The sequence below is a fragment of the Colletes latitarsis genome, chromosome 9 (assembly GCF_051014445.1).
Source record: "Colletes latitarsis isolate SP2378_abdomen chromosome 9, iyColLati1, whole genome shotgun sequence".
Taxonomy (NCBI): domain Eukaryota; kingdom Metazoa; phylum Arthropoda; class Insecta; order Hymenoptera; family Colletidae; genus Colletes; species Colletes latitarsis.
Genome location: NC_135142.1, coordinates 18,505,649 through 18,523,635, shown reverse-complemented (window position 1 = coordinate 18,523,635; position 17,987 = coordinate 18,505,649). Strand labels below are relative to the sequence as shown.

The 17,987-nt window shown below is 37.4% G+C and overlaps 1 protein-coding gene across 1 annotated transcript in view; it reads left to right on the top strand.

The window, feature by feature from the left end:
• The first annotated feature begins 21 nt into the window (after nt 1-21).
• Nucleotides 22-17,987, top strand: part of Stet (stem cell tumor) — a 500,321-nt gene continuing 482,355 nt past the window's right edge. The window contains exons 1-5 of the mRNA XM_076773056.1: nt 22-961; nt 6,741-6,820; nt 13,370-13,597; nt 14,284-14,307; nt 14,398-14,562. Coding sequence (XP_076629171.1) covers nt 13,418-13,597; nt 14,284-14,307; nt 14,398-14,562 — 369 coding nt within the window. The 5' untranslated portion in view covers nt 22-961; nt 6,741-6,820; nt 13,370-13,417. The remainder of the gene's footprint in view (nt 962-6,740; nt 6,821-13,369; nt 13,598-14,283; nt 14,308-14,397; nt 14,563-17,987) is intronic.

Genomic DNA, 17,987 nt, shown 5'->3' with positions numbered 1-17,987 from the left:
TCGTCAGTCGTGTAACGCGTTTCCCGCCGACAACATCGGTTATATTGCAAATATATTAAATCCTGTCCGCATTTTCAGTTTCCACGTGTTCATCGCGCGTGTCTTGTGAGATCTGTTTGGCTATTGGTTATCGCAGCTTCGCGGCAACCTGTATTATCGATCGAACGGGTTTTGCGCACGTTGCCGCAGTTACTTGTGGCACCGCACTACCATTGCACGTAGACACTATACTATCGTTTCGTGTCAACCTGTCGCCGTGCACAGGCTTGGCTCGATTAGCGATTATTAAATTTCGTTCTGTGGAACGGAGTTTCACTCGTATCTCATCGATTAAAATGATCAACGTTCGTAACCGTTGTACCTCTGCACACGTTTGCTGTCAAAATCGCCGTACGACCGCCATGTTCCATTTCAAATTCTACGTCACGCGCATTGGTGAAAATGTAAACTATCCGGAGACGTCGGCTTGTTGACATAACAAGGGAAACGTATCGTTCGCGAACAGCATGGCGAGTTTTTTAATAATTTTGTGCATCGTAAGGACTGCCATTTGAAAATATCTTAAAATTATTTCGTGCACTTTGCGATCTAAAATCAATTTTGGAACTGCTTTATCGATGTTACACACTTGCAATGTACGAACGATGTGGCGCCAAAGCAACGAAGAAGGATTCAGTTTTATTATCTCGCGGTGAAAATTAATGAAATCTCAAAGAAGGAAAAACTATTGCTTACGATAAAGTAATCAGTGCGATTGGTAAAGAAATGTTTAATATACAACATACGTGTGCCTTTATTCGATTAATCGCGAACGGTGTCGTTAAAATATATTTATTATGAATCCAAGTTTTTGTGAGGTTATGGTGTTACGATCAACAGCATGTGATATTCTCAGTTTCCCATTCGTGGATGTACACTCGTGGAATGCTACATCAAAATCACCAAATTCACATTGTAAAAGGTAAACTATAAACTATTACATTCTACTATAGTAATGAAATGACATTTCTTAAAAATGTCTATTCATTTTTTATCTATATTGTGATATGCACAAAAGTCCAAGTAAATTTAATCATCGTAATATAATTAGTAAATAATCTATGTAGAATCAGTATAACCTATTTTTGATAAAACAATATCACTACTTACGCGTTTTCTTCATTATTCAATTTCAACATTTTTTGATTTTTTTAATCAATTATATTGCTGTTGTCCATATTCGTTGCGAATTTACGAATGTAGGTCGCTTTCTGAGTAGAATAACGAAAGTGAGAATGTATTCTACAGTGGGGGGGGGGGGGGGTAGATTGCGAACTCGGGCAAAGGGTTAAAAGGGCACCTTCGTATCTGATACGAAGTTCATGTTTCGTTTAAGTTTCAACAATCTTTATTTCGTAGCGTTGAAGTAATATAATTTAGAAACTAAAATTAGTCTGTTTATGTGGAATCTTGTGTAAAAACGGTAGTTCTTGAAATTGTGGTTTTTAGGATAAGGTTGACGAAACAGAACGAACTGTGACTAGATAGGATTTTTAGCACTTCGAATCGGTTTGAATTTATATAGAAAATCCAAATCAACTTGAGTGTGATTCAAAACTTAGAACTCTTGAAAGTCTTGATGTAATTGTTCCATAGAGACGATAATTTTTGATATTGATGCATTCAATTCTCCACTTAATTCCATTGTTAAAGAGTAAAATAATTTTAAAATAGATAAACTCATTTCTAAAACCGTAAAGTCCATAGCTGAGTTAACAGAAAAAATAATAAATTCACCTGATTACTCATAATAGCGAAAGTTGCCAGATCAATTATGCACGTAGTTGCTAGAAATTTTTGCGAGTCAGGATTGTGTCGGTAGCATCGAATAGCTTGGTAGAAAAAATAGAATAATAACGGTAGGCAGACACGTTGTTCTATGCTTGGCTATAAGGCTCCGAGGTAATTTAACGCCGTGGTAGGGCTAGTTGTAAGAAGATACCGGGGTATTACGTAGAAAGCATCGTCCATAACGTTGTGTCGCCGAACGTTCTTCAAGGTTGTCGACCTTAGGAGGGTCTGGTATAAACGGTCTGCTTGCACGAGACATAATTGTGCTTAGAAGATGGCGCAGAAGGAGGACAGATAAACGCGATGGGAAAAAGACGGAGCAAGTGCGCACTGGGGTTAGGGGGATGACTTTGTGGGGTTGGACGATAGTGTAGAGGGGTAAGTTTCAGTGACGTCGTGCCGAAACGGAGGGTAACGAATGAACGCGGATGTTGAAGGTAGAGGGGACAGAGAAAGTGACTGTATAAGGGTGGTATGGGCGGTCGTGTGGACGCGCTGGTTGCATCGCGGTTATACGGGGTGTCCCACGCAACTGAGGAAAAGTTATATCTCCGAAACAATGTCTGACACGAAAAAATGTCATCGGGAAAAATTAGAACGATGCACAAATTGAATGTAATTTTATTCGTTTCTATGCATCGATATATTTGAACTGCATTCTTTTTTTTAGATGGAACTCTATAGTTTTGATTGCACTATTCGATGTTTGTTAATCTCTATAAAAAAGTATTAAGCATTTATGCTCTGAACCTACTAGTTCAAGAATTATACCATTTTAAAGTTTGTTTCGGTGGGCTTCGGTTATATGAACTGCTTGTCTTCTGTTGGGGTTATACGAATACTTCTTAACGTTAGATTCTCTTGTTAGTATAATACATTTAAAAAACGCAGACTAACTTTTGGTTAAATTTTATAGAAGGTAACAATGAAAATATAATTATTCGCAGGTTCGTAAGTATACGTTTGTCACTGTATAAATGGAGTTCCACCGTAATTAGAAATGAGCCTGAGGGTTCGTGCCTGCGTTCAAAAAGCCCTCAGCGTTCAAGAGCATTTGATTTTGATGAAAATCAGCAAGTGGTTCCAAACTTTTGGCCGTTAGTGTAGTATCAGCTTGCCTTTATCTTTGAAAGACACAAAGCGTGTACTTGCAGGTTGCGTGACGAGACAAGAGGTGGAAGGGCGGTCTAGCTAAACAATGCGGTGGGAGAAGTCAGACGGTATAGTGAGGATAGACTTTCGGTGACTTTCAGCGGCCACAATGTCCGACACTTTTAATAGAATTAAGTCTGCAGGGAAGAAACTGAGAAAATAGAGAAAAGGCTTATTAGCTTGATCTATTTTTATAGAATAAATTTTTGTAGGTAATTAGCAAAAAGTTCTGTTAGTCATACGTGGGTGATGTTCGAATCATTATTAAAGCCAAAGTGGACCAAACGTTAAGTCTTAAGTGTCTTAAGTTCCGTGTCAACAGTTTATTAGTTTATTTAATTTTGTTTTTATATTTTATATACAGGATGTTTGGCCAGCCCTGGGGAAAATTTTAATGGGAGATTCTAGAGGCCAAAATAAGACGAAAATCAAGAGTATTAATTTCTTGATTGAGGCTTCGTCAAAAAGTTATTAACAAATTAAATTCAAAAATTTCAAATCGTTCTGAAAAAATTATTTTTGGTTGCAGGAGTCAATTATAAGTATTTTTGTTGAATAGACATACCCCCGAAATCCTACGCACTTTCGAGAAAAAAATTTGAATAGGTGCCTAAATTCGGCGAAAAAGAAAAATTTAAAATTGTTCTGGAAAAATTATTTTTAGTTGCAGGGGTCAATTGCAAGCATTTTTGGTCAACAGACATACCCCCGAAATCCTACTCAGTTTCGAGAAAAAAATTCCTTACCGAAAATATAATTTCTGGCTGAAATGTCTGCCCGAATTTTCATGCGAATCTTTAAAACGTCATAACTTCTGAACGGATTGGACGATTTTAATGTTTAAAAAAGCAAACTACGCGTATTTTGATGGAGAATATGTACAAATCGCAAAAATAGTCGGAAAATTGTTCCTTGACCCCGTAAAGTGAGAAAAACCTCACAAAACTGGTCCAATTTTCAAATAGCCATAACTCCTACAATTGTGAATATATTTCAATGAAACTTTTTTCTAAAGTAGAGCTCATAGGTACCTACAAAAAAGTATTAGACAACTTTTCTGTAGGGCGTCAAACAAAATTACTAAAAATGAAAAAGGAATTTTTAAGAAAAATCGATAGGGGGTAGGTGCCTAAATTTTTCGACGAAAAAACAAAATTTTCCAATCGTTTTAAAAAAAATATTTTTGATTCCGGGGGTCAATTAGAATCATTTTTGGTGAATAGACATACCCCCGAAGTCCTGCGCATTTTTGAGAAAAAAATTCCGTATGGGCGGAACTTTAAACGTTAATAACTTCTTAACGAAGCCTCAATCAACAAATTGGGATTCTTGATTTTCGTCTTATTTTTACCTCTAGAATCTCCCATTCAAATTTTTCCCAAGGGTGGCCGAACACCCTGTATAAACAAGTAAGGCACCTTAAAGAAAGACACATCCAAAAACAAGTAGTAAACACTATTTTCGGTAGTTTGTAGACTTGTACACTGAGCCAACACTTTTGTCCAGCACTATATATAGTATTTTAGTCCAGTAATATGGAACACGATAAATATGGTTAGAGTGACGGTTCGATTTTATTAGAAACGATAATCTTTGGGCACTCTTCGTGCACAATAGCTTATGCGTGTATAGTGGATGACTGGCCTGTACCCAGACCTATCGACGATGCATTGCCATGGAAACGGCACCGTCGCGTCGTCGTACGGGCGTATTATGCTGCATACTCTATAGTTCGTTGCGTGGTAGTACACAGATGTTTTTAAGTGAATCACTCTATGAAGTTTTCACAAATATAAGGATGATCGATATTTTTCTTACAGTAGTTTTGATAATGCATGACAATTATCGAGTTGGTTCGTTCGAGGCGTTGAGGGTAGTAAGGGTGAACTCGACGAGGACACAATTAGAGAAAAACGCGTTTTAAAAATTTTCTATAAAGACGAACTCTTCAGAAATAAAAATTAGTCAAAATAAATCTAGTCACCGGAACACTTTGTTAAGTCCTTATGGAAAATGTTTAAAACGCGTTTTTCTCTAACCATGTCATTATTGAGTTTGCCCTTATTACTCCTAACGACTTACATGTTCGTGTAGTTTTTCAGTTATCCACTAATTTTTGTCCTTTTGGCATGGATGATGTGAATCGTCCAAGTTTTTACATTTTTTTTGTTGTGTTTAAATGCCGGAGCAATCTACCTTTGCGACTAATTCACGAGTTGATTGTCGCGAGTAAAATAAGTTGAAAGTGTAGAATAAAATTTTGTTTTGTAATGCTTCATTTTCGAGAAAATAATATTTGAAAAGTTGGATACACGTGTGATTGAGTACGAGTTGTTCTTGTGTGTCTGTCCACTATTCACTGTTTCTACTTACATCGTTCTAACTCTGACACTATTATACGCGGACCTATATACTTTCAGATTCGATTTTCGTATGAGAAAATTGTATTCTTTTTTTTCGACTTGTTATAATCAGAACATATCCCACTTTAGTACTCAATAAGTTCTTCTACAGTTCTTCTCCCTCCCCGTGGAATTTTTGTATACAGTATTTTTTTCTCTGTCTAAAAATAGCGGAAATGTTTCAGGTGGTCAGAATGTTTGACTCTGTGTACTAACTCTTCACAGACTGCTATTTCAGAGCACAAATGTTAGAGAAACGGGAAAGAATAACGTGTATCTGAAAATTATTTTATTCACTGTGTAAATTTTATTCGAATTTAGTGAATAATTACGCACGTATTTAAGTAAATGAATTTTTCTTAATTTGTTGACTATGGTTTTCTTATTTAACGTCTCCGACTTTTATTTTTCTCACCCAATCTCTCCCATTTCTTCGTTGCTTCACTTCTCTCTCGTTGCTCGTTTTATTTACGTTTTCGTTGTTTAATTTGCAGTTTATGTCAAATTCCTTTTTTACGTCTTCGAAATCTGCTATTTCCGCCTGTTTTCTTCCTTATCCGTTTTTCGCCATGCTTTCTTCCTTCTCGTCAGATGGCCCCACCTACAACTTTGCCATTTTCTCTCCGTAGTACCAATTTTAGATATGGAAAAGACATTTGAACATATGGAGTCTTGGAATTCCCCGTTAGATTGATTAGAGAATTCTGAACTTTGGTTTCATCAATGTATCTTGCCACGTAATTTCATATGTACCAGATCTGATCACTATACTATGAATGAGTCATTATTTAGAATTAACCCTTTGAGGTCCTTTGTTGAGTTAGACTTAACATCTAATTTATTTCATTCTAGTTAGTCTTGTGTTGAGTCCACATTAATAGAATGTTCTGATTCTTGTTACGTTTATCTTCTTATAACATTGTGATGCAATCTTATAATTATTTGGTCAGTACTTGTAGAGTAATATACTTAGGATAAAGTAAGGTCGATTTAAACACGTTTCCCTTGAAAATATTAACATTTATGGTGCTCAAAGAAAATCAAATACATCAAGACTTCATTTACTTATCTTAAAAAAGCGTAACCAAAAAGCAACGAAAATGGCACAGTAATAATTGAGTATTTAATAAGTGAATAAATTTATAATATTTATAGATTATTCGGTGAATAAAATTTACATTCCTTGGGGTAAACAGTGCTTATAAGTCGAACAAAATAAGCGATTCCTTAATGTTAATAAATTATATATTTTTATATGTCACGTATTTGCATTTATAAGAAATATTCAGGATCTAAGTCGACGATATTCAAAATAAGTTGCATGTTCTTTCGTATTTATAAATTGTCTGTTTTCAGGCAATGTGACGCCTAATATAGAAGACTCTGTCATCGATTTTATACCTGGAACATTTTGGGATTATTAAAACGAAAATCGGGTATGTATTTTTATATCACGACCCCCTTACAGAATCTAGGTAAATTTTTGACTTTATTAGAATTTTAGAAGTTATTCATAAAATTTCCATAGAGTTCCAATATTTTTTTGCAGAAAACTAAATATATTTCAGAATTTACGCGTTATATAAAAATTATCAAAATAAACTCGTGCGTTATGTTTGTTCGGTTGATGGATACCTATGCTTCTTTCATGTTTTTTGTCATTTTTGCGTGTCCATAAAAATACGTGACTCGTATCTATCGATATGCTTTTATTTACGACACTGTTGTATGTAAAAAAATATGTCTGGTTCAGTTTGAAGTAATCTTCTCAAAAACAAGCCGTTTTGTTGGCCCTTTCCATAGAAGGAAGTAGATGTCTGTCGTTAGTAATTCTGGCGTTAAAATTGTGTGCCAATGAAATTGCTTAAGAAGTATATAAAAATACATATTAGGGAAGAATTTCAAAACAATCAGAAAGAACAAGACTTTCCACAGTTTTAAACTTCGAATTATATTTGAATTGCTTCAAAGAGCCAGTATTGGCGTAGTGGGAGGAAGGACATCTATATCCCTCCTCTTGACCAGCGTTAGTGAACCATCAGAAAGAGGCGGGTGTGAGTGGGGGTTGGTGCGCCGCAACCCTGTGGCCGACCTCGAATCAGGTCGCATGATCGACAACCAATAGGTTGGATAGGAAAACACCATTCTGTTACATTTGCATTTGTGACCTCTTCTTGAGACGAGAACTGAGAATTATTTATGTATACTCGCCTAGATAAACCATAAATGTTCGCAATCATATCTCAATCCGTGGACATTGCTGGCTAATCTAAACAAATTATTTTTTGCTCTTTGTGCCAAGCTTTAATTAATGTATGCGTGTCGCTTAATTTTCAAAGATCGAATGCAACCTTAACTTAATTTTTGATGATCGAAAATAACTAGAAAAATTTTTCGCTATAACAGTTGACGGTAACCAAAATTAGATTCCAATCTTCGATAACACTTATCGGTAATTAAAATACAGACAAGGTATCCGAGGAGACCTTACACCACAGACGAGGTATACGAGTAGACCTTGCACCTTATGGACTTTCGTGGTCCAATCTGACTGCCATACCGACCTGAAAATTCGGAGGTGATTTTAGCGTCCTCTTCTCATGGATGGCGGTCAGTTGAGAAACTATTCACTGAATTAGTATTGATAGGCAAACAGCTGTAGTGTTTGCATAAATACATGCGAGTTGACTATGGAAGGGATTAAAATTCATTTCTGAATCTGTTGGTAACGTTGCGAATGACGCGAAAATGGTAATGGGGTTTCGAGACCCCATAAAAATGAGCCGAAAAAATACATTAGTTGAAAGATCTACTCGTATACCTCGTCTTTGACAATACTCTAGAATCTTTGATGAATCAATCAGAATCAAAAATAATCTACCAAAGATGCTCTATATTTATGATGATCTATGCAAAGCGGATCGCAGCCAATTTGCTAATATTATTTACCTTTTAATTAATAATTGCATTACCTAGCTAAGAGCGATACGATTATTAATTAAACGCTAAATAATATTACCCAGGTCTCACCACGAGGAGGTTGCTGCGAGTGGAGACCCGAAGAGAGATAGATGGAATCCAAGTTCCATCGATCTCCCTTTCACATCCTTAGAAACTAGTCATGCCAAGCAATTATTTTGTTTAAAAAGGGATGAAGCTAAATTGTTGGTGACGCGACGCAACGCGATGCTGAACCGTGCAGCAGATCTTCGGATCGAATCAACACTACCCTTGGTAGATTGATTTCTATTTCTAGAAATCGATCTATCATGGGCAGGCGACTAGATCTTTCGGACAAACTGGACGGCCGATCACATGTTTCGTTCGACGAAACAGCGGTGACCGAAGCAAGAAACGAGAGAACGAGTCGAGAGAAGCTACTTGTTAAATAATTACTTGGCAACATTGGGAGACGCATACAATAGGGACTTAAAATTAACGTCGAAGCTCAAGTTTAGTCAAGTTGAAGCTAAAATTCGGACGATAGAAGGAAACAAAGTTCCTTGGATGTTGTACCAAGCAATTATGTGGTTAAAAAGAGGGATGAAGCTAAATCGTGGGATACGCGACGCGACGCGACGCGACGCTGAACCGTGCAGCTGATCCGAGGATCGAACCTACTGCCCTTGCTAACTCGATCTCAACAAGAAAACAGAGAACTGCAACTCCGAATCGAGGTCTCCATTTCTCCAACGCAACCCGCCGGGAGCCCGAAGGACCCGACTTAGGCTGTCTGACAAAGAGAGAGTACCTGAGACAGAGTCGACTTCCGCTGGAAGGTATGCGTTTCCGCAGAATACGGAAACTCCACACCTTCCAGCGAAGTGCCGTTTTCCCTCAATCAAGCTTACCAAGGGAAGGCGATTAGATCTTTCGGACCACATACACGGCCGATCACGTGTTTCAATCGATGAAACAGCGGTGACCGAAGCTAGGAACGAGGGAACGAGAAAACGAGAAGCTACTTATTGAATAATTGCTTGGTAGAACGCGGAAATATGTAAAATAAAGAAATCTTCGACGTTAATTTTAAGATTCGCGACGAAGCTTAAATCTAACCGACTTAGAATTAAATGTCCCTCGGCGGATGTGGCGTACTCCCTCGATGTCCCTGCGAATAATCTGAAACTAAAATTGATACACATATTAGTGATATACGAAAGGAAATTTAATAACCATCATGCAAACTAGACGAAGCGATGGTATAATTTGTCGTGCTGCTGTACCTAAAAGTGAGAATCTATAAGATTCTCGATGCTAGACCTACCTAAGGAAATGTAAAAAATTTACACATGTTAGGAACAAAGTATTCTACCTATACTTGCGTAACGAGAGTATAAAGTCGAAGTAAAATAGCGAATGATTACAAAAATTGTCCGAAGAACCATACAAACTTCAAAGACGAACAGAAACAAAGACTGAAAATCCAACGCAGAATTGAAAATCCAACGATGAAATCAAAGAATGAAAATACCCAAGAATCAAACAAAATATCTTATCGAAATAGAATAAGAATAAAAATCTTATTCTAATTAGTGACATCGAAATTCATGAAATAATATACAAACAAAATACATAAAATAATATGAAAACAAAAATGGTACATGATCCAACACAATTATGCCAATTCAAAAAATAAGGCAGTAGTAGAAATAGAGGAGGAAAACATAATAACCAGATAAAACCTAACAGTAAAACAACACCGAATTATGACCAGACAAATAAAATAAACCGGTCAATTTTGTGATAATAATATAAATAAGTAAAGTGGGCTTACTACTTGTTGACCATTAGTTACCATTAACAAGGAAGCAGCACCAGAGGTCCAGCTGTAACATAAGAAACGATTCGTAATTTAGCAAAAGCGTTAGACAGTTCCATAACGTTGAATTGGTATCAGATGACAAAATAGAAGTGGGGAGAGCAATTTTAAATAGTTCTTACCAGTGGTCATCACGGTCCGGCACTGGTCAGTAGTGGTCAGTAGTGGTCAGTAGTCGGATCTGCACTGGTCAGCACTGGTCAGTAGTGGTCAGTTCTGGTCAGTTCTGGTCAGTCCTGGTCACTCCTGGTCCCCCCAGTGGTCAGCACTCCACGAATGGCCTGACTTTGGCCCGCGAGACCCGATTCCCCTGGATGCTCCAGGGGTACTGAAGAATTTGTCCAGCGGTAGTCTTCAAGTGGGGAAGTCGAAGAGTGGGGAGACAATGTCAACGTGAAGAGTTAGGAACAGCTTGGTCTAAAGAACAATACTATTTCGATTAGTCCCATCTCTTGACCATTTCTGGATCTTAACTGGACCGCTGACCTTGATGTCAACCTCACTGTTGACCACCAGTGACCATAAGCTAGTCATTGTTGATCATCGACCCATTAAAACCATTACGAAGATTAAAGTCTTCTTACGAGGATCCCCTTACAATTTGATGCATGATCTTTTTAACATTTTGTTTCACTTTGGAAGAGTGTATCTCATGTTATAAGACACTTGTGGTACAACGATAGCGTTCATCCCACTAACGATAGGTATATTCTTTACCTTGTTTATGTGTAATAGGTATACGTGGGTTGGAAAATAAAAATGCCTGGCCAGTTGAGACTCAAAATCGTATGCAGGTTGACACAAATCGGATCTCAGCTGTTTCAAGAGCAAGAAAGAAAGACTCACATTCGCCTTCTTTCTTGAATTCCCGAAGCTGTCCAAAGCACCTAAGCTCACGTACACATGGCCGTGAATTGGTGTGTGTAAATGGAGGGGTAAGCTTACTCTGGGCACCGGTCTGCCGTCTGATAACACTGTTATGATTCAATTTTTAGATTTATCAAGACACATGTATAACCTTCGTATCTGTAGTATTACTCATTCTCTCTTCGTTAATTTTTGTTAATACATGTCTTTTTGTACATCAGTTCGAACAATTGCCATACCGAGCGAAAAATTCGGAGGTGATTTTAGCGTCCTCGTCAGTTGAGAAACTAATCACTGAATCAGTGTTGATGGGCAGACAGTTGTAACGTGTGCGTAAGTACATGTGAGTTGACTATGCAGGGATTGAAATTCATTTCTAAATCTGTTGGTAATGTTGCGAGTGACACGAAAATGGTAATGGGGCTCTAGAGCCCCAGAAAAATGGGCCGAAAAAATACATTGGGTGAAAGGTCTACTCGTATACTTCGTCTGTGCTTACATCTTATGGATTTTCGTGGTCCAATCTGACTGCCATACCGACCTGAAAATTTGGAGGTGGTTTTAGCGTCCTCTTCTCATGGATGGCGGTCACTTGAGAAACTATTCGCTGAATTAGTATTGATGGGCAGACAGCAGTAGTGTAAATACATGTGAGTTGACTATAGGAGAGATTGAAAAAGGCAATCCAGTGTTATCAGATGGCAGATCGGTGCCCAAAGGAAACTGCCCTCCATTTACACACACTAAAGCATAGCCATGTGTATGTAAGCTCCGTAGTTTCGGACAGTTTCGGGGATTCGAGAAAGAAGGCGAATGTGAGTGTTACCGGATGGCAGACCGGTGCCCCCAGGAAATTGTCCCTCTACTTCCGAACGACTTCGTAAAAAAAATAAATGGTCAATTGAACTACTGAAATCGGTAAAGTTAGCAAAAGTAGAAAAGTCTTATTTCCCATACATGGTGTACAGGGTTACTATTTATTAACAATATTATCCGACATTTAAAGACACTATTTTAAATTCTCAGCCATTAGCTCGGATGAAAAGTTCTTCGTGGGTAACACAGATTACTAGGCCTCACTCGAAGAGAGGAAGGTGGAATTCAAGTTCCATCGATCTCCCTTTTACATACTTAGAGACATACTTAGAAACTGAATTACTAAATTAAAGAGATAGAAGATCTTCTATTTTGGTTATGCCAAGCAATTATTTCATTTAAAGGGGATGAAGTTAAATTGAGGGAGACGCGACGCGACGTGATGCTGCACCCTGTAGCTGATTTTAGGGTTAGATTGACTCCCGCCTGATACTCGGGGCAACAAAATGGGTCGCGTCCCTGAATCGAACTCGACTTAGGAAGCCTGAGAAAAATAATAAAGAAATATAGAAATAAAGAAAAATAAAAAAAGTTAAAAATATTTAAACAAACTAAAAAAGTATTAAACAACATTTCCGTAGAGTATCAACAAATTTATTAAAAATCAAAAACGAATTTTCAAGGAAATTTTTCTGCGAAATTAAAAAATTTCAAATCATTTTGAAAAAAATTATTTTCGGTTGCAGGGGTCAATTACAATCATTTTTGGTCATTACACATACCCCTGAAATCCTACGCACTTTAGAGAAAAAAATTCTTAACCGAAAATATAATGTGTGGGCAGAAATGTTTCCGCAATTTCATTTTTCTATCTCACTTGCTTTTGTGTTCATTCATGTTACCTGTTGGTAATGTTGCTAGTGACACGAAAATGGTAATGGAGTTCTAGAGACCCAGAAAAATGTGTCGAAAATATACATTGGATATAAGGTCTGCTCGTCGTACCTGGTCTGTGATTAAAATAAAATTTTCGTTATCGATTATGATTACCGGCAACAAAGAAACTTATAATCATTTATGTGAGTTAAATTATAACCAAGATAGTTTAAATAGAGATATTAATTCTTATACCATAACTTTAAAAGTCTGTGTTATAACAGTTGCAATTTCTGAGCGTAATATGTTTATAAAACGATCTCCAAATTATCACTTTAAAACGAATATTGAACGCCTCGAATTCTAATTCCTACTATATGCAGCGTTACGAGCTGTTTCGAAACTTGGTCGATCACATTGCCACGCGATACTAAAACGAGGACCTCGTAAACTGTAACGAGAAATGTGTCGGATGTTCTGTATTTTGTTGGTATCGGTGTTGGTTGAGATAGATCGAATTACCGTTTATCGAAATAGTTGATAAATTTGTAATCTCCGATCGGTAAGAACGTGAAGTTTTTGTGTTTCAAAAAACGGACGAAAGAGGATGGAATGAGGGGATTCACACGGTGACCTCGTGCCACATGCGGTGATGCTACTGGCAAGCGGTATCTCGATACCGACCATCGCCGGTACCGTCGAGGAGGAGGAAGAATATGCACGTAGCGAAGCAAACAGTGCGCACTACGATGGCTATGTTACCGATCATACCGATCTTGCTTCCGAAATTGATATCGATGAATCCGAATATAGACGGGAACTTCTCAACGATGTGAGTATAAAATACTTACCTCTAGATTAAAAACTCTAGCTTGTAACTCTGAATCGAAATGACTCAACGACAAATAGTTACATTAAATATTATACATATATTCAGAACCTAAAAAATAATATTTAGGGGAGTTACAATAGCTAATGCAATAATTTCAACTTAAATCAATATAGTTTGACTTTTTAACTAGTCCTGCAGTTGTTCAATTCTCGGGGGTTTAAGATGGTGTTCAATCTCAATCGATTTTATTTACTTTTCTTATAACGGTTGTTAATTTGGCGGTATCTATTATATTTCCTTTGTTTCCACAAGTTCAAATTCGAAGGCGTCGAAATATATTTTTTGGTCGAAACCGTGGTAGAAACAGTGTTAACTCTTTGCACTCCGAATTATATTTCAATTTTGTTACCAGCAGCACCCAACGTTTTTAAGTGTTTTATTTGAGACTTACCTGTTAAAATGTCTGTTTCATTTACACTGTTGTTGTATTTTGTAATTTTCAAGTGTACGATATCTCTTTGGTTTGAATTTGAAAAAATGTCGAGTGGAACTTGACGAAGGAGCTCCTGAGATAAAAATTAATGTCGAGTCACACTCGACACAGGAGTGCAAAGGGTTAAGAATGTTGCGTAGTTCGAGATAGTTAAAACGATTGCCAATATTTATTCGGTTTTATTCGATTGCAGAAATGGCGGATGCTGTTTGATAAGGTACGTACACGAAACTTGGCATCGTATCTATTGCCAAAAACTCCGTTTATACGACGCGTGGCTCGAGCGTGACTGATTTCACTCCTTCAGTTTGATCCGGAGGGTTTTGGCGAAATACCAGTGGAGGATTTTTTTGTGGCACTGAAAAGTCCCGAATGGAAAGCCGAGATACCGCTGAATAAACGGGATATTCTCCTCACCAGGGCAAAGGAATCACGTGTTCATGCGGTGACGTTTCAGGATTTCGTCAATGTGGTGAGCTGTCAAAAAAATGAAATTTCTCTTTTCTGGCATAATTCTAGATTTCGAACCATATTCGTTTAAAACGTTTCTCGATTCCACAAACGTTAGGTGGACCGTTAAGAAACGTCGAATTTTTAAAACAGACGACGTTCTTTGTTCTTTTTCGCGGTAAGCTCCTAACTAACAAAATCTATATTCTAAGAAAAAGAAATCGTTACGATTGATAATTCTTAAATGGACCTGACATTGAAAATTACATGTCTTACAAATTGTCTAATATTTTTGCATGTTTTTCGAATACTTTTAATATTCTTTTCAACTTGTTAAACCATTGCAAAAGGAAATTCGTTTGAAGCTGTGCGTCAGAAATAACGTCTGACGTCAGATTTGTATCGAGTTTCTTGAAAAGCTCGGGTCGCAGGAAGCAAACGGACACTGGACCAAGTTCCCGATAGTTAAATAGACTTATTCCACTCGACAGACAAGTTTGGAACTTTTTTTTGTCCGTTTATTTGTCAATCCCGAAAATACGGCCACCGCGTAGAATTTCGTTTTCACGGTATTAGAACGACAGCGATGAAACGAGGCGTACAGAAGAGGCAGGATGCGACCAAGAAACTGGTAGATAAATATCGGGACAATGATAATCTCATCGTTTAAAGGCACGGTACACGGACAAGCAGCTCTTTGTTCGCGTTCAAGCTCGCTGACAAGTTTTTGGCGGTTTCCTTCTACTCTCCTTTTCCTTAATCCTGGGGAGGCAAGCAGATCCGACGTGGATCGATGGAAAATCGTCCGCGTACAAATCGAAGCGATACGTATCGACGTCCCATTGAAGATCGTAGCTTTTATCTCGATAAATTCTGTGTATCGCGAATAGAAACGATGTTTGTACAAACACTTAATTTAAAGACGAATATAGTAGCACGAGTAAGCAATTTTATGCTATGTAGAAAGTTTACATTACAACGGTGAACGTTTGTTAGATACGATTCGTTTTCGTGATCGATCGTAGCGCATGGATTCGCGCCTACGTTTTTCTTTTCCCTTTTTTTTTTTTTTTGAACGGGCACAAATCTCTTTATCTGGTTTTCACGGCTTACTTGGATTACGGAGATAAAATTTAGTCGAAGATCCCCGATAAATCTAGGGTTTGCAAATACGTACGAGAAAGGGAAAACCTTTGGAGATTTTCTACTGTTCCGTATATGGATGTATTTATTATATGAATAACATTTTCCAGAGACGCTGGTTGGGTATTCTTGTTACAGAAATAATCAGATTGTTCTACTCGATGGTTTATGTTAGTTGCTCTTGTTAAAATATTCAAATATTGAAGAAATATGAACATTATTTGTCGATAAATAGGTCAGGTTAAAATTTACTTTTGACAGCTTATTTTTCACTGTTTCTTCGTTCACCATCGAAGGTACATAATGATAAAAGTGATCGATATTTGTACATCATATCTAATTATGCACGTTCCTGTATATATTTCTGAACAAAAGAAAACCGATAGTAATATTTTTTACACAAAATAAAGCCAAGGTGGATTGTATGAAAAGGATTTTTATAATCTTTTTCTTTGTAATTCCGTTAAAAATACGATAATTAAATAATTAGGGAAGCGTAGTTCATTTATTTTTTCCATAATGAGCGTGATTTTCTGTTGGCTTTTCTGTTAGCTTATTGTTGGTACCGTTTAATAACTCGTGGCAATTACTATCTTTTTCAGGGTGATCGATCTAAAGATTGAACCGTGTACGTTCTCGGTCTCTTCGCGTTTGTTATCCATGGTTGAATACCAGGAATTTCGTTCTTTTACTGTAAGAGACGACGTAGGATGATAGGATTAAACCCGCAGGTGGTTAAAGGTAGACGCAATTATTCAGGAGCTTGGAATCGCAAGCATTCTCTCTACGGTAGTATGATTTACGGTCGACAGGATCGAACGACGGAAACCAGGATTTCCGTGGCATGCGCCTCTCTCGCTGCACTATATACCCCTTGCATACTTATTATTTTACACGACCATATACGAACGTGATAATCTTGTTTGTCGCGCGATCAAGACTGCGCATATTTTACACCTAGCAACGTTCTATTAATTACAACGCCTAACTTCAATGGTTTACGAAGTCTTCTTATTAATTCTAATTATCGGATTAATGGAATCAAATATTAGTTCTCGAATGGCGAACAATTTTAGCAACCGAGCTATGGACCCATTTTTACTCGAAATATTCATTATTTTGCAGTACAAGGTTTCTGATTTAATTCTCTCTTCGTAAATGTCGTTAATTTTGCTTAGTATTAATATTATTATTTATTAAAAACAAACACTTGACGACTCAGAAAGAAGTAAACGGTGTATATTAACATCAGAGCACCAGATTATCTTTTGTAATTTTCATTTCATTTCAATTCAAAGTCCTATCATCCTGATTGGAAAACCCATTATTTCGAGCTGCATTCCTTCTAAGGCTTTTCTTCTGAGAACCTTGCTATAGCAAAGCATAAAGTGGAGGAACAGCATCATTTGCATTACAAATTTCATTAAAAATATCATAATAATTATTCACTTGCGCGTTATTGAAAACTTATGATATTCTCCTAAATTTCAAGTGGAAAAGTTCAAGATGACTCTCGTATCTCGATAAAAAAGCAAGATAGCAACAAGCTGATCGTACGATGTTCGTTCGAAACTAATTTTCATGCAACAAGCAGTTCACGAGTAATTTAAACTGTATGCATATAATGAGAAATATTTGCAATAAGAAAAGTTTATATAATTTTTTACTAGAAAAATTTTAAATGTTGTTTAGAGGAGAAGATATTAAGTTAATTATTGTATAATTTCACGAGTGTCCTTAGAAGATGGCTTGACACAGAAGTTGAGACGTTTCCTTTTCGGCAATTTATCGCAATAAGCTTGGAAAGTGCGAACTGTCCGATCGACGATAATAAATAACACGTGCCCGAATACGTATGGGCGTACACGCGAACGAGGAAGACGTATGAAAAAGAGAGATAAAGAGACGTAGAGGAGGATCCTTTAGCGAGCTGCGATTAGCAATTAGTTCGAATGTAGGTGGTCACTGGATGTTTGCGCAGCGCTGAACCAACCATTAAAGAAAAGGACGGAGAGCCGGTAAAGAGGGAGAGGAGAAAGGAAAGGCCATAGTCGGCGCTTAGGTGGCCTTTACCAGAGTTTCGGCAAGTCGGCGATTCCGAACACGATCTCGGTGGTCCTTCGTTCTTCTTTCTTTCGTGCCGGTTACCCTACGTAAGGTAATTTTTTCCTCTTGCTCTCCGCCACGTCCAAAGAGTCTCCCAAGTTCATTCTTCTCTCCTTTGCTCTTCCCGGGTATCAATTATGTCTCTGTGGGCCGAGCGCATCGCCACGAAAGACCTACTGATGTGTGTCTCACCTCCAC